The sequence below is a fragment of the Miscanthus floridulus genome, chromosome 11 (assembly GCF_019320115.1).
Source record: "Miscanthus floridulus cultivar M001 chromosome 11, ASM1932011v1, whole genome shotgun sequence".
Lineage (NCBI taxonomy): Eukaryota > Viridiplantae > Streptophyta > Magnoliopsida > Poales > Poaceae > Miscanthus > Miscanthus floridulus.
Window position 1 is genome coordinate 93,773,414 of NC_089590.1, and position 17,767 is coordinate 93,791,180.

Consider the following 17,767-nt stretch of genomic DNA (forward strand, 5'->3'; position numbering starts at 1 on the left):
AGTTTATTATTATTACCGTGGTAATCAGAGCTCTGAGAGGAGAGGCCGGTAGTGCAACTGTGCAAGTACAACAGCGGGCGTGGGGAGGATAATGTTTACGGCTTCCAGGGTTTGAGGCCTCGAGGGGTACCACTGCACGTGGCGGTAACGTGCGTCGACGGGGCGAGCAGGTGGTGGCCGCCGGCCGGCGACGTGTCCATGTGCGAAAGGCTGGCACGTGCCTGGTGGTGTCGGGGGCCCACTCGCAGCGCGGACAGCAGCAACTCGGTCCACCTCATCTCACACGTACACACCACCCTATACCACTCCGTAGTGATGTCCAGTATCTCCTCTTCCTCTACCGAACGTATTTACCGGGAAATGATAAAATTTCAGTCTTGCTATATACGTGTAAATTTACCGTGAAGTTCACAACTAAACTGAAGGTCGAAGCTATCTTGAGTGAAGCAGGACAGCGCCGTCAAAAAAGACACAGAGAGGAGCTGCCTGCGTGCCTCTGACGAAAGCTTTGTCGCCGCGAGCCCACGATCCAACCAGCGCTACCAGGACGAAAAGGCACAGACCGTGGCAGCGTTCAGCGACTGCCGCGCGTGCTCCGCATCGCGGCATCGCCCCCGGCTCCCGTTCCCGCAACGCGGCAGGCAGGCAGCTCGTGAGCGGGAGAGGCCGGGGCCGGCCAGCAACGGCAATGTTGGGGCGGGTGGGGGTGCGGGCGCGCGCCGAGGGCTGTGCTGCGTTTCCTCGCTTTTTTCGGGCGATTTCCCCGGTCGGATCGGCGGCAGGTCACGTGAACTCGCCCACCAGCCGCAGGCGCGCGGGACGGGACCGACCAGCCCAGTAGCCCACCACCCCCGCCGGCCGCCCGCCATGCGCTCCCCCGGGCGGTCGGGCGGCGTCTCCTCCCGAGGCCCGCAGTCCGCAGCCCCAAGCCCCGCAACGCTTTCTCGTCCTCGCCCCACGTCTCCTCGTGTCGTGCCTCTCGGCCCGTGCCTGTCCTACCGGTAGCATACGTTTTGCTCGTGACAAAGCACGAGCCATTTAAGCAGCGAGCGAGCACCGGTGGTCCGGTGCGGTACGTGACGAGCATGGACTTGACTCGAAGCCAGCAAACAGTGTGCGGTGCGTCACCATGCAAGCTACAGCAAGTACATGTCGCTATGCTACGCTAGTGCCTAGTGATAGGCGTGGCGTTAATGCTTGCCGCCATTCGCATCTTTAAAGACGATCTACCCTACCGTAACCTTCAAATCACAACAAAGCACAGACCAAATTCGCAGCGGCAGGACGCTACCGTGCCGTGCCGTGAACACACACAGGCTTCGGTGTCGCTGTAGTCATCTCGAGGGCCTGCCTGCGTGCGGCTGCCTAATTCGTTTGGATAAGGACACTGGACGCTTTTCGACGTGTTGTTTTCTGCGGTTTTCGGAAGGGCCGTTTCGCTTCAATGGAAAATTTGTCTCGGTACCTTAATGGACTCCTTTATCTCTTGCATAATTATAACCAGGGAAAAGTATCTTAACATACCTTTTTAATTAAGTTTTAGCTCAATTTTTGTTTAGTAGGCTCAAAACATATGGATTTGGCGGGGAATGTATATATTTTACTTCTGTATAAACATTTTTTTAACCAAATACTTAATGCTAATAGAATTACTGTACTAGGTTAATTTAATTTACGGAAAGTGAAGATTTATTAAAGAAGTCACAGGGGAATATTTATATAAGAAAAAGGAAAGCACACTGATTTTTTTTCTAGTCTAGTCTAGTCTAGATAAAGAAACGCACAGGGAAGGAGCGGAAAGAGCAGCGGATGGCCCGAGGAGGAGGGAGGCCTCCATCCAAAAATATAAATACGCCGTGCAGAGCTGCACAGGCACCAACGGCAAGCGAACAAGCCAAGCCGCCGCATCAGCCGCAGGCAAACGCGCAGCGCAGAAGGAGCAGAGGCAGAGCGGCCATCCACTGCCGTCCTGTTCCGCCCCAGTCTCCAGAAACGCACGCGCGCGCCCCTCGGTCGGTAGTGATCCACCCCGCTCCATGGCGCGGTCCAAGAACGGCTGCCTCAAGATCCTCGTCTGCGCCGGCTCCGGATCCGATCCCGCCGCCGGCTCCGACGCCGACGCCGACGACCACCCCGACGAGGTCAGCCGTGCTGCGTGCCCGCCTCCCTTGCGCCGCGGAATGCGGCGTCTCCTGCTCTCTCTCTTTCTTCTTTCCGCGCGGCGTCTTGTACAGCGCCGAAAGTTGCTTCCTTTTTCGAGCTGCCGTCCTTAGATCTCTGCCTAATGCGTGGGGTTCAGGGGCAGGGTGTGTGTGATCCTTGTTAGATCTGGGTTTAATTCGAAGCGGGGAGCTGGAATCAAGTTCCGAATTGAGAGATTCCTCACTGGTTCAGCTCGCTCACTTCGTCGGCTTTGAATTTTTTACTTTCGGATTTGTTTGCGATGTTGACAGGTGGACAATTGTTCATCATTTCGTGAGCATGATGTTGCCTGACTGCATGGACATGGCTCTTCACCTGAAAATTTCGTTCTTTCTGGATGAAACTAAAGAACAAAAAAAAACTTTCTTTTATTCTTTTGCTGCATGTCCATAGCTGCAGTCAGTCAGTGCCATATCTTTTATGGCTTAGTGTGCTGTTTTGTGTCGTCTTGATCCCATGCAGCACAGCAGGAAAGGATCTGATGCTGCTTTCTTTGTATGCTCCATGTAGTGCTCTCACTACTATGCAATTGCTTTCACTGTGTCAACCTCGGCCTGTTGCGTCTGTCTTTCTCCTCTTTAGGCTTGGTTGTTTCCAGCCCTGTCCCTTCCTGATTTGACAATTTTGTTTCAAATGATGGGCTACTGGTGACTATATCCGCTACAAGGCTAGAAGATAGGAAGGTGTTACCTGACTCTGGAGCAAATATTCTTGCACAGATAACAAAAGTGTTGAGTAAAATTATCATTTGGGTTGGAGGATTCTTGTATGCGCAACATGAAATTCAGCATGTGGTAGAACAGGTTATTGATTTTTGACAGGTCAGCTTGCATGGCTGTACCTCTTAATTTAGGGGAGCTTAGCTCATTTAAATTGACAAAAGTACGCAAAGTTTATTACACTTTAATGGAACATCAGTGTTAATAATAAGTCAGAGATATTTTGCTTGCGATCTATAGTCTTCCCCGACTATCAGTACATGCAAACTTTTAAGTGGTGCACTTTGTCACGAAGTATGGCCTAAATTAGTTCAATGTGTAATGCACCATTTTTTATGAAATGGATTAGTGCATAGACCTCCACTACCTAAATTTGGATATGAAATGGATTAGTGCATAGACCTCACAATGTAGTTTCCTCACAAAGTAGTTCCTAAATAGTAATACCTTCCACTTTTGCAATCAGTTCTCAAGTTTTCTTTTTGTATGCGTGGAAAGTAACAGAAGTTCTTTCAATTTGTTCCTCATATCAATTACTGAACTTCACGCTGATGTGCATGTTCACTCTTTTCAGAGCAAGGCCATATCAGATAAAAGCAGATGGAGCTTTCGTAGGAGGTCTACAAGGCATCGAGTTTTGAAGAACTCTGATATCTCAGAACCTGAAACTCTTAGTTCCAGCAAAGCTAAGGCTGACATTACACCAAGCAACAATGTTTATACTTCAACATATTCTTATGCCTCGGAGAAGCCTCTGCAACAAGATAAGCCAGATGAGAAGATTCTGCGCCAAGAGAAGCCAGAGGAGAAGCCTCTGCATCAAGAGAACTCTGATGAAAAGCTGCTGGAGAAGCCAATTGAAAAGCCTATTGACAAACTTATGGAAGAACCAGCTGACCAGATAATTGAAAAATCAATTGAACTAAGGCTTGCCACTGACACCCTTCCCCAGACCCCGCACAGAGCGGGAGCTCTCTGCACTGGGTATGCCCTTTTACCTACTCAAAAGATAACTGAATCACCAACTGATGAGCCAGCCGAAAAAATAAATGATGCACCAGCTGAAGAACCAGCTGAAAAAATAACAGAGACAGCATCTGAAAATACAGCTGAAGGGACAATAGAAAATGCAACAGAAGAGACACCCGAAAGGGCAGTTGAAGAACTAATTGAAGAGCCAGATGAAACTATTTCTGTCTCATCAACTGGGCCGAAGCAGGGGGAAAACACCTCACTTGTTGAAGGAAGCAGTGCAGACCCTGAGGAAGATCATTTGGAGTCTGCAGCTACTAATCTTCAGCCTGGCAGTGGCACTTGCATTGTAAGTTGCAATTATTGCTCTTTTAGCATTATGCTTAGCTGTTCCTCATCCAATGTTATTAATTATTTATATATTATCAACGTAAAAAAATAAGACATTATCCATTTGCATGACTACAGGCAAGGGAAGAGCTACTGAATCAGAAGGATCTGGTGAAACTGCAAGCTGTTATACGTGGACATCTAGTTAGAAAGCAGGCTTCAGAATCTTTACAATGCTTGCTTGCGATTATTAAAATTCAAGGGTTAATCAGGGCTCATCAAGCACAACATTCACCAGGAAAGATTCAGGTGAATGATGGCTTTCTGTTTAAGGCATTATCATTTATGAATTTTTTGTTTTGCATCGGCTACATTGGAATTGGATTATGAATATATATTATGCGACCAGTGTTAGTGAACAGAATAATATTTTACCTGGCTCAACCATATCATGTGCCATTTATTGATACGGATTATATCTTTGTGATGAGGTTGTTTTGCCGAGTCAGCTGAGTAGGGCTTAGCAACATTAGTAAGATCTAAGATGTTTATGTGCAGTTTTTCCTAGTTTTAGCTAGCATCCTGGAAGCTGTTAATCTATTGCAAGTCTTCAGAGTTTTTGTTTCCATTCAACTTGCTACATCTGTTGGTTATCTGCTATCTTTTTGGCTGTTGTGAAATTCAATCCCATTGCATAAGAGATCATCTTCTGCATCAAACATGTAAACGGGCCGACATGGTTTGTGTTAGAGTGCTGACTGTAGCCCCCCTAAACATTCTTGAGAGCTGCAACCAATTTCTGCTCCTTAGCTCTGTCAATTCACATGTTGTTTTCCCCATGCAGGAGAGTATTGTTCATTCTTCAGGTGAGAAATTGCTTCGCAATGGATTTGCTCTCAAGGTAAGACATGAGAATCCACACTAAAAGTCTAAAAATATTCATCTCTCTTTCTGTAGTTTGGATTTCCTCATATTCACATTGCACATCTTCTGTCAGCTCATGGACAACACGTCGACTTCAAAATCCATTCACATAAAATGTGATCCTTCGGAATCTGATGTTACATGGGAATGGATGGAGAGGTGGACAGCCTTAATTCCACCAATCACTGTGGAGCATCTGCCAGAGCATGAAGAAAATAGTGAGTTGATGGGTGGAACTGTGACCGAACAAGTGACTGAACATTCTCAGTGTGATGAAGACATTGTTCAGTTGGACTCAGACCTATCTTTCCCCAAGTTGGTGGCTGATGATGTGAAAGAAACAGCAGAGATATCTGATTCTAGTGCCTTGGAGGCTCCTGCAAGTGTCCCAGATGAAAGCCCTAAGATGGAAATGGAACATGATCCTGAATCAGAGTTGATCGAAACTACTAATGTAGATGCTGAGCAAGTAACTGACCAAAAGGCTGAAAATGATGTGGACGAGCCTTTGATGTCCTTGGATCAACAGTATACCCAAGCTGATGCATTAAGGGATCCCTGTCCACTTCCTGGAAAATTTGAATCATCCAATGAGGACAGTAGTGATGCATACAATTCTGAGCAGACACTGGAGATGGAAGGTAAAAGGTTTGTGGCGAGAAAGTCATGCAATCCAGCATTTGCTGCTGCACAATTGAAATTCGAAGAGCTGAGTACAAATTCGACAGTCAGCAGGTCCAGCAGCTCATCACATCTGGATGGGGCGAGCAAGTCAAGGGTGCACACTCCTAGTTCACAAGAAGATTCCTCGTCAAAGCAAGATGGCACAGGCATACTAGAAAGCTCAGTTGGTCATGATACTAAAATGATAGTTGCTGCATCAGAATGTGGGACTGAAATATCAATTTCATCCACACTGGACTCACCAGATAGATCAGAAGGTGATGGTGGGGAGATCGTGATGGAGATTGGAGCTCTGGAAAATAGAAACTATGTCACTGGCAAAGCTGATAAAGACTCCAATATTGTCCATTCTGAGGTAAAGAATGCTCCTGAAGTAGAAGCCCAGCCGCAGAAGGAAGTAGAACAGAATGGCCATGTTCCTGCCCTTGAAATAGAAGCTCAGCCACAAAAGGAACTTGTTCAGGGGCCACATGTTGAACCGGAAATGCCAGATTTGCATGAACGATTGGAAAAATCTGTCGCATCTTATGCCACACCTGAAGGAACTCCAATGAGCCGAACGACCATTCCTGAATCTCATGGAACACCATCGAGTGAGGTCTCTGTTAATACCAAAAAGAGCAGGAGCAAAAAGCCCAAGTCCCATGCAAGCAAGAGGTCGCTGGCTAGTCCAGGCAGTGAGTCAGTTGGACGGAGCAGCACCGACAACTTCTCAAAGGAATCAAGGCATGCCAAGAGAGAGAACTCAAGCAAGGCTGCTAAATCCGACCACATCGATCAAGAACCTCGTATGAGCAACAGCAACAGCAACAGCAACCCGTTGCCGAGCTACATGCAATTTACAGAATCTGCAAGAGCCAAGGCGTCGTCCCCGAAGATGAGCCCAGATGTGCAGGACAGCAACCCAAGGAAGAGGCACTCATTGCCCATGACCGATGGCAAGCATGACTCGTCACCTCGCATGCAGCGATCATCATCGCAGGCTCAGCAAAACGTGAAAAGCAATGGCCCTGCTCCTCACAACTCTTCTGGTAAGTGCCTTATTCTCTTATAGGCTATTATTATGCATTATCCAGTTGTGTTTCGAAGTTCATTTTATCAAGACATGTCGTATTTACCTTGTGGTTGCTCTCTGAGTTCTCCTAACGGACCTTCTTACGCGCAGACAAGAGGTGGCATATCTGATGGGTAGGCCGAGCACAGCAGCATATTACGCGTGGGGGTGCCATCGAATATCTAGATGGATTTCGCGTGATGACTCTTGCCTTCTCCGCACACTCCATCTAATTCGTCAGTTTTTTCCCCTTGATTCGTCGTTGGAATAGTGAGTATGTTTGGAAGAAGGGTAGCAGCTGCCGCTTGATATGTGTACATTTGTTGGATCTTATTGGTTGTGTTATGTGACTGATAATGGTTTCTGTGTGTAATATAATATGCCCCTTGACTTGTAATGCAACAGTGGCATCAAGAGTGTGTGGGTTGGTCTGTATTTGGCGATATTGAAGTTTCTGTTGGTGTGGATATGGCTCTCATTTTTCATTTGTTTCTGTATCTGCAGCCACGAATCAACTTCTGTTCGGATCACCCTGCTTCGCATTGTTTGCTTCATCGCACGTGATGTGAGTTAGGGTGTTTGTTGCTTCCAAAATTCTTCTAACTCCAGAAAAGCGTATAATACCGAGTTAAATCCGCTCTCAAGAGTGAAGAAATTTGTCACAAATGTTGAACTATTGGTACATGCATCTAGCTCTCAAGTGTAAAGAGATTTGTCGCAGATATTAAACTGGTGTGCATGCATGTAGGTGTATGGGCCGGGATATTCGTGAATTCATCATCTAACTTATAATACGCTGAAACTAACCTAGGTACTGAAATCACGAACGGCAGTGCTAGTGACGCCCGCGTCTGCACCAAGTTCCCGTGCCTGCGTCCGACCTCACGCGGCGTCTGCACCCTCGTCCGGTCCCAAACGGCGTCTGTGGCGCACCCCATCCCTCGCGCCCACGTTGCAACATGTGCAACACTTATCTACTTTTGAAATATCTAAATACAACACTTGCAACATACGTCTGAAGACAGATGGAACACTTGAAACATGCGTCTAAAACACTTGCAAAAACACTTGAAAAACCATTGCACTCAGACGCAACGTCCAAATAAAACACTTGCAACATATAGATAAACCTACTTGCAACATACGTCTGAAAAATAAAACATTGGGAACTGACGATTGCAACATACGTCTTCAGCCACTGCAGCATCACGATCTACTTTTGCGACATCGATATAAAACACATGCAACGTACCTCTGAAACACTTGAAACATACGTTTGTAACATGCTCTTTCAGCACAAACATTATCTCGATCCACTTTTACGATATCGATATAAAACACTTGCAACATATCTTAGAAACACTTCAAATACTTAAAAACATACGTTTGCAACAGTCTTGCCCGATCTCGTCAGCATTGCTGGATGTCGTCGCCGAGGGAGGAAGCGTACCGAGCACGGTAGGGAGAGGGGGAGGCCTACTGGTGGCCGCTCCTAGCACGAGCTGTCGCTGGAAAGGGACAGAAGTGACCGAGCGGGCATAATGCAGAACGGAAGCTGCGCGACAGATAGTGAGAGCTGTGGAGAGGGAGGAAGGCAGGTGGCGGTGCTCGGGCGCGGTGGAGAGGAAGGATGGCGGCCGGCCGGGCGTGGGGGAGAGCGCCGCGATGGAGCACGCTGTGGCAGTGCAAGCGCGCCGACACGGTCGCGATGTAGCGGTCGAGAGAAAAGTGAGAGTGGAGATTTTTGTTTTTTTTTGTAAAACGCGAGATGAGTACCACCGTGCGAATGTTGGGCCGTTAGTGGCTCACTGACGTAAGGATCCGGACACAGTAACCACAACATTTCCGCTGAAATTAATGAGAACAGAATTTTGACAAAGAAAAAAAAAGGGTAGCTTCGGTCAATGAGAACAGAATTTTGACAAAGAAACAAAAAAACAAACGAAGACGACAAAATATGCCAAGCCGGCCAAAGCGTGTTGGAATTGTGATTCCATTTTATAGTCAAGTGATTGCTCGACGCGCCTGCCGCACGGTGATTGGTCCCTAAGGTGATTGGATTATCAGCCGGTGGTTTCAGGGTTCAGCGGACGATGTGGCACTATACAAACGGAACGGCTTAAGTTCGCGGCTGGGCCATCGCAAAAAAAAAAAGTTTGCGTCTGGGCCTGGCCCAATCGAGGCTGTTCGGGCCATGGGCTCGGGGCACCGTGCCTACTATCGTGATTTCGTCGCAAGGGCTGCTGCTGCCCTGCTCGACAGCGGCGTGGAGGACGCGACTCGCGGCCACGCTGAGGTCATGGCCGGCCGCAGCGGCCTCGAGAAAGATGATGCAGCGAGCGGCAGGGCAGAGCACGGTGGGGGTCTTCTTCTCGTGGAGGATGAGCACGCGGCTTGGTTCCTCCTCCCGTTCTCCCGCCGGTGTCCAGGGATAACAAGAAACTGAAGCCCCCGATGCAAAAAACGATCGATCTACGATGTGAGCTCACTAGGGAAACGTTAGCTACGACCGGGCGAGCCCCGCGTCGTCGCGTCGATGCCGATGACCGATGTGACGAGCCGGGCATCTCGTCACCACTCACCAGCAAAACGTGTACGCGACTAGGTGTGCTGCCGGCGCTGCCAATGCAAGGCGCACCGCACAAGGCAGCAATTGGTGCATGCGGTAGCGGTACGTACGCCGAACCAGCAACAAACGAGGGGACGCAAGTTTGCGAGTCCAGGTGGCATGCATTCTGAGACGATGACGGAAGTGGTGTGGTGCCGGCGTATAGCGTACTACTATTTCAGTATGGGCTGTGCAGACATTTGAAGCTCAGGTGAGTGTCCCATACTCCCATCAAATCAAAAGTTTAATACTAAGTACACTAACACGGGGCACACTCAAATTTTAGCTTTAGCTTTCCTAAATCAATATAAAACTAGGTATCCATGCAAAAAAAGTAAACCATTTGTAGGTCTATGGGGAGAGATGATCATCTTCTAAATTATACTTTAACTATTGATTGTATGTGTGCCAATATGATCTCTTTGGTTCGATCCATAACCTTTTCAACCATGACACTAACACGTGGGCCCATATCATTAATCACTGTAGCTTCCAAGTATTTTGACAAAATTACTCTATAGTCACTAACACGCGGCACTCAGATTTTAGCTTTACCTCTCCTATAAATTAATATAAATCTAGGTATCCATGCAACGAGAATTCTAGAGGCCTAGGGAGACATGACGCTATCTTCTAAATTATACTTTAATTATTGATTTATTTTATATTATGTTACTTATAATTATAAACTTATTGTCATTATACAGTATATTTCATTCCAAATCTAATATTATTAGGTTTGTATTATAATAGTTACAAATTGTTAGCTAAATTATATTAGTTAAAATATTATAAAATTTAACTCTCCATCTATAAGAAATGCCTTATAAACTAGAGTAACTTACAAGCACCACGTCGGGCAAAACAGGATTTCCATACCTAGGGACGCATCAAGCAAAACGATATTCCAAGTTTCCAACAGCTTATTGGCTCACATATTAGTTTAACGGCAAATGACTGTTTGTGTGCACGTTTTATGTACTTTTATTTAAGGTCTACTCTTTCCGTCTAAAATAAGTGTCATTATGGGATAGGTCAAACTTTTTTTTAAATTTTAACTAGGTTTATAGAAAATATTAACAACATTTATACATCTTCAAATAAATATATATTATAAAAATACATTGAATGATTCATCTAATGATTCTAGCTATGCATGGTAAATATTAATATTTTCTTATATATATTTAGTTAAAGTTAAAAATATTTACTTTTTGAAAAGTGAGAATGACACTTATTTTGGGACGAATGAAGTATATGTTAAAGTATGCAACTATGCATTTATCAGTTTTCACATAAAATAGAGCCCCCAACACAAATGACCACGACATAGCTACCACAAATTAACATGTGCTTCAACTGGTTCAGTAACGACAGAGCTCCAATTAATCATGGGATATTTTTCTTTCTTGTAAAACATTTTCTTTTAGTCAACAAAGAGAATTGGGCTAAGAGAAAGAAACAAGGAGCTGGGGCGCAATATTTACTGAATCATTTTTGAAGGGAAAAAAAAGGCGAAATAAGGATTTTGAACCAAAAAACAGTCAAAAATCAACCGGCAGCAGCCCCCTCAATACCACCCAGCTATTCTGCTGTCTAACTTAATCCTTTTGGATCCCTTTGGCTGTTCTTTCCTCGCGGCAGACACATCGTGCAGAAACGTGCAGTTCGCACCGTTCCGGCATCCTCTGGCGCTGTTGAAGTAAGCACAAGGCTTCGTAGGCCTTTGCTTAGTATCCCTAGCTGTCATAGTACCACTGCTGACAATATCAGTGGTACTAGCCTGCGACGCAACAGGCTGGTGATGCATTGCAAACTGCCTTCCAAGCTGTTGAAGTGGCTCCTGCCTCTCCCCTCCATGCTGATGGATTTGGGTCTGGTAATAGTTCAAACCTCTGGTTGGGCCATTTGGAAAACTAATTGCTTGACTTGAACTTGCTGGGGGATTCATGGTAACTGAAGGAATAGCTGGAGGTAGGCGATTCAGAACTGGTGGAGGTGGCAGTGTAGGGTTTATATTGTGAAATGTAGTGGTATGATCTGGAAAGGAGACAGGAACACTAGCTGTCATCTGGGGCGGTGGACCTTGCACCATTGGGACAACAGAACTGTTGGTTGACTGTTCATGTTTAAGCGCACCATATTCTTTCATCAACCTCTCAATTTGGGCAGGGTCACTTAATATTTTGATAAGCAGATCTTGGTCAATCATGTTTCCCATTTGGTTGCTTTGCATTATTGCAGTGTAAGCGGCAGATGCAGCAGCCACTGCGTCAGGCTCAACAGGGACACCAGACCTTGTTGTGTTGATGGAACCATTCGGCTGTGTAAAGGGAGCATCTGAGGCTTGTGGGGCCCTGAATATTGCGGAGTCATACTTATTATCTGACTGGTGGTAACTACTTGGTAGACCAACAGGTGGTTCTTCCAACTGGTCAGAGGCATCATCCTCTTCAACTGGGATCAACGGAACCAACTGGGTTCGGGAATCATCAAATTGAGAGTCTTTCACATCAGGAGTAACCAATGGGCTGGATTGGCACAGAAAATAGCGTATAAGGAATGAGAAGAGCAAAATCTGAAGAATGGCAAACTAAAATGCAGCTTGCTTACTTTGGAGGAATGTTCGATGGCCGCGGATATATAGCCTCAAGTGCTCCAAACATCCTCTCATTCTGCAAGGCAACCTCCTCACTTTCTTCTCCAGCAACAACAAGCCAATCAGGATTATACAATATCTGCAACCAAAGATTGCAACAATTATTATTAAAAAAAATACTCGACCTGTGGGGGCTTGCGAAAATTATCTGAAGTCACCTTGGCAAGTTGCCATTAGTAGAATGCAACGTTCAAGATTACAAGTCCTAATTACCTGTGGTGGGCATCTCCACCTAATAAGAGGGATTTGGGATATGTCAATTTTGAGATCGCTGGTTGGCTGCAACGATTCGAAGCCAGGTGGCAGCGAATCATCTGAGCTTGGGCCAGCTGCATGCATTAACCATGAGCCTTTTGCTTGGAGATTGTCCTGCGGTCTTAATCCAGCTTGAGAAGGGGAATCCTCTGAAAGAAAAAGCCTTACCTGACAGATTCACGTAATACAAAAATATATTAGAATCAGGAAAACTGCCAGTGCATGCAAACTAATCACACATCTATTCATTACATGGCTGCCACAATATATGACAAAATACAGGTATTGATTCAAGTAGATATAAAATTGAAATAATGACACAAACAGTGGCCTTTTAGATCTCTATAAGAAAAAATATATCCAGACTCGTAACCGATAGTTAATTGGATAAGCAGTCAAAATATTTCATCTACAAATTTGATCTATTTAAACAATCAAATCATTTTAACTACATGGAGAATCATCCATGATGCATAAATAAAATGGTAGTGATTAAACACAAAAGCATGGATACCAATTTTCCTTAATCCTCAAAAAGGAATTTTAATCCATGAGTGAACCTACAGACAACGAACAGCATGCACTACCTTATAATGGCAGTGCATATAGAGACATAAAAACAAACAATGGAATCCATAAGCGAACCTATTAACAACGAATACCATCACTAGCGTTGTAGTGCTTCAAATCGGAATATAAAAACAAATGATCCATGCACAAGATTCTAGGCATGCCAAACATAAATTCCATACATTCAGCTGTAGTTTGAAGATAATTTCTGACAAGAAGACACACATATGTATTACTTGCTTGGTTCCATACAGTGAAGGATTTGGCACTCCATCACAATATTTTAACATCTCATTCTGAATTGATGACATGAATGTAATCGTCTGTACTACCTTATGTCATTAAAAGGTTCTGTTGAGCCATATATCATACAAAAATGAACATTGATTGTATGAAGAACTAAAAGATACTCCCTCCGTTCCAAAAGGTAAGGTGTTTTAGTTGTCCCAAGTTGAACTTTTCTCTGTTTGACCATGTTCATAATAAATGCAGCAACATCTACCACATCAATAACTTTCATTAAATCCACAATCAAATATGTCTTTCATAGTGTTTTTTTGGGCGAAAACATAGCGCATTAATTTGGTATTGTAGATGCTAATATATTTTTCTACAAACTTGGTCAAAGTTAGAGATGTTTGACTTCGAACAAAACTAAAACAAACTACAATTTGCAACATGAGTATGGGTTTAGCAATAAGACACACCAAAAAGCAACAGTGAAGATAAATTCTTTTCCAAAAGAAAGGACACTAGTCCAGTGATTCACTACACCATGCAAACTTTAATGCACTCATTAGTGGCATAAACTAATTCAATAAAATAGAGAGAGTGATTAACTTGTTTGCCCTAAGGGTTGGGTACCCCCCTCCCCCTATAGTACCACACATTGCATATTTTCCAAATGAGTTCTGCTGATCCTTTACTTATATGTTCTATGACTATTTAAAAAAAAAAACAGGGAGTTGAAGGTTTATTGTACTGAGGTTAACTTTCTGGAAATCATATCAGTATTACTCCCTTTGTTAGCACTAGGCTTGTTTTTATTGACCCTTCAAGGTTCAAGTGTAGACCCTGGCTGTTATTTTCGCATGAAATACATCACTTAGAGCAACAAAACCAATATATTGTGACAGCATTTTGAAACATGAATCTAATAGTACATGAATTTTATACACTAAATGACTAATATGCAGATACCTATAACGTGGTCAATTTTTTTAAACGGAGAATGGAAGATTTCCCCACAGCATGGTCATTTTTTGACAAATAAAAAGAATTATGCACACTAGACTACTGGAGCTACAAGCACACGGCCCCAAAAGAAAAGGGGATGATGTGACCAATTGTTGGTCAGCGTTTACAGAGTTGCTTTTCCAGAACAAATACATCATGCATTTTTTTTAACAAAGATAATAACTCAGTACAATCCAACTGGTTAGAACTAGACAGGCCAGTATGGGTAGCCACCTATTAAGTTAATGATATTTTGTGTCTACATCAGACATGCAGATAAAATGTCAGTTACTCAGTTATAAGAAATAAGATAGCTAGCATGCATGAGATATAGCATGTAAGAAAATTATTGCAGTGGACCACTGGAGGTTACTAAGTACTCCATTCCATGCTAAATTTTGTCACGAGTTTGAATTTTACAATAATTTGTCAAACTTCCAAGTATTGCCTACATGATTCATAGCCATATCCAACATAGCACAGATTCAGAGTCCAGGAACCAACCAATTTTATTATACTGCAGTTATCAATCTATGCAGCTACGTCTCAGATGCAAACTAACTATCTGCTAAATTATAAATAATATTATACATTTATATGTAGATAGTGTTATATAGCCTACCCAACTTGTTTGGGACTAAGGCTTTGTTGTTGTTGTTGTTGTTGTTATGTAGATAGTGTTATATCTCCATGCATGCCGTAAATATGCCTTCCCTCAACTTAGTGTTCCTTCAATAATGATCCTTCGTGCCAAAGCAACATGACAAATCTCATGATCTACTGAAAGTAATTTAGCTGACTGTGAGAGTTCCTATGAAAATCATCAATGTGAGATGTGGATTTGCATGTCTACCTGTTAGGTATGAAACAGAGAGCTTCTTCCATTCAGGAATGCCAAAACTTCATTAGGAAAACTTAAAAAAAAAATAGGCACAAGAGGAAACTCCTATGCTGCATTAGTCCATTCACTCAGTAATAGGTTAGGAATAGAACAGCACATGATGAGCTTACCAGTGCAGTCCAAAGTAAGCAAAACCATTGAATTGTGCTGAGAGGACTTTGTCATCTCAAAACACAAGCGGATTTTTAGTCTTTAGTACAATGCAAATCAATTGCACACACCAAGTAAAATGTCCATCTGTGCACTAAAAATAAGTAACAGTAGGATGCTTGCAGAATATATTGTGCACTAGTCCTCACTAGTGATATAGAAGATATACTTCTCCAAAGAACTCTTCTCAAAATATTTTCATCCTCTGCTATTGTGCATAAACCAGACAGTATCTTGTGATATTTTCCTACTTGGAGAAATGTTTAAAAAAAAATTGTTTACAAGTAACAACACTGGGAAAAAAACATTCATGTACATTAAAACAAAAAATGATTTTTCGCTGAAAAAACGAAAGATAACATGTTTTTCTTCAAAACTGTATCCAAAACAGTTTCTTCTTTATAGTTTATAGACATTAGGTGCCTATAGACTTTCTGCCTTGAGTATACAAAGATGACTTTAGCCAAGCTTATGGAAAATAATGACCTATTTCTCATTTTTTTAAAAGGACAAATGATGATCTTTTTTTCCCCCAAAATCATGTCTTATCACATGTTCTAGCGCTGCGCTGTGAAAATTAAATTTCATTTTGCCAATATCACTCAAGTTAATCTTATGAACCTTATCAATCTACAATACTCATTAGTGGCAAAACTCACAATTATTTGTTTACACTGGCTGACATTAAAAAGACTACAGGATAAATTGAAACACAAATACACTAGAGAATTAAATTAGAACAACACATTTTGATTAAATGTCCACCAGTTTAGAACTTAAATACATGCTTATAACCTGGACTCCCATTTTTCCCCCTGGATAAGGCATAAATAGAAGTACTCATAAACGTAGAGAAGATAAGAGTTGAGCCTTGTTTGATTATACATAAGCATATATGTCATTTAAAATAAAGAGATGGAATTTATATAGAGTAATTAAATTCTCTGTATAATAGAATTCATGAAACTCTTCATCTTTTTTATTGTCAAGTTATTTAGGGCATATGTTTCCTTATTTTGGCCCCAAGTCACATTCCTCTGATTTGCGTATCTCGGATGTTTGACTCATATATGAGAAGATCATTCATTCTATTTGAAAATCATTTCTCAGAGCTGTTGCTGAATTGACTGATATTCATGCAAGGAACAACGGCAATCCTGGCTCATTTGTGGAGGCCAGATGAACCCATCTCAGCCAGAGCATTGCATTCGTAATGTAAGATTGCATGTCCGTTTTAGGCAAGTCGAACACATTGCGCAATCAAAACATATGGATCAGAACGTGCCTGTTCCGGAGAGATGGAGAAATCAAGGGTACACCAACAACACGAGGAACACACCCAACAAAAAAAACGTCAACTGCGGGCAAGCCACAAAGGATGGATGGATTGGGGAGGGTGAGGCGCGAATCGTTCTCCTCGCCTTTGGGCGGCGGATGAACAACTCATTCCGGAGAGGGTGTTATCACAATACCTTGCAGAGATTGGCCCCGGTGGCCCACGAAACGCGCTTGGAGCGCCTCGACCCCATCATTACTTGGCACTCCCCCTTCCTCGTCCCCCAAACCCGATCTACAGGCGCGGGAACCCTAGGCGGCGGCGGCGGCGGGGGCGGAGCAGCGATCGAAGGCGCAATCCGGAAGGCTCTCACTGGTCCCGAGCCGGGATCGGGTCATCTAGGGTTCCCTCCCGCCGGTCTCTTTCCCTCCTCGTCGGACGGGTGGTGACCGGTGGCGATAGCGGCGGCGGCGGAAGTGTGTGGATTTGGAAGGAGCCGAGGAGACGGGAGGGGGTGGTGGAGGTGGGGAGGCGGCGGAATGGAGGATGTGCTGGCGTCGGCGTCGGCGGCTGCGGCTCTGCCTGCCTTTGTTTTGTTGGGTTCTCTCGCCGTCGCGTCGATTTGATCTGATTTTGATTTCGCCCTTTTTCTCGTCGATTTCCCACCGTTTTTCTAGGATAATGCGTGGTGGGGTGGGCCGGGTTAGGGCAGTCCCAATCGTGTCGCGCTTTCATGGGAGGAAAATATAGAGTTGTAAGAAAGAAAGAAAAAATAGTTATTACTCATAGAAACTATAGGTTAAAAAAGAATACTTTTTTAGTGCAATATGCTATGTTAAACTACTAGTTTTTTTCGTTGGGACTGCCCTTACTCCCAATTTCACCGGCTTCTGCGGCTTTTCCTTTTTTTTTTCTAGGGAGAGGAGAACAGCAAGGTCAGGGCATGCGTGTTGTCCCGTTCGTTCCTGATGTAGGCAGGCAGAGGCAGGACATGTGACTGACGGAGCTCTTTTTCGACCATGGGTTTGGGTTAAATAATAAGAATATATAATTAATTTTTTAGGCGAGGAGATTAGCGTCTGCTTCGAGGAGACGTATCAGATGCCAACTCTTCTTTACTCCTTCCGACGGACTTTGATAATGTTTAGCTTGGATTTTTGCATTCGGCGGACTTTTGTACTGATGTTTGGCTTGGACTTTTGTATGCTTTGTTTAAGCTTTAGGTGC

The 17,767-nt window shown here is 43.9% G+C and overlaps 2 protein-coding genes across 2 annotated transcripts; one reads left to right on the forward strand and one right to left on the reverse strand.

Moving 5' to 3' along the window:
* The first annotated feature begins 1,800 nt into the window (after positions 1-1,800).
* Positions 1,801-7,396, forward strand: LOC136492652 (protein IQ-DOMAIN 32-like). Its single transcript, XM_066488642.1, has 6 exons — positions 1,801-2,141; positions 3,496-4,242; positions 4,362-4,532; positions 5,068-5,124; positions 5,221-6,862; positions 6,997-7,396. The coding sequence occupies exons 1-6, from the start codon at positions 2,037-2,039 to the stop codon at positions 7,014-7,016; spliced, it is 2,742 nt and encodes a 913-aa protein (XP_066344739.1). The 5' UTR covers positions 1,801-2,036; the 3' UTR covers positions 7,017-7,396.
* A 3,355-nt stretch (positions 7,397-10,751) lies between these two features.
* Positions 10,752-17,163, reverse strand: LOC136492653 (zinc finger CCCH domain-containing protein 30-like). Its single transcript, XM_066488644.1, has 4 exons — positions 16,737-17,163; positions 12,366-12,575; positions 12,107-12,231; positions 10,752-12,024 (listed from the first exon to the last, which is right to left on the reverse strand). Exons 1-4 carry the CDS (start codon positions 16,794-16,796, stop codon positions 11,064-11,066), a joined length of 1,356 nt encoding a protein of 451 aa, XP_066344741.1. The 5' UTR covers positions 16,797-17,163; the 3' UTR covers positions 10,752-11,063.
* Positions 17,164-17,767: the final 604 nt, after the last annotated feature.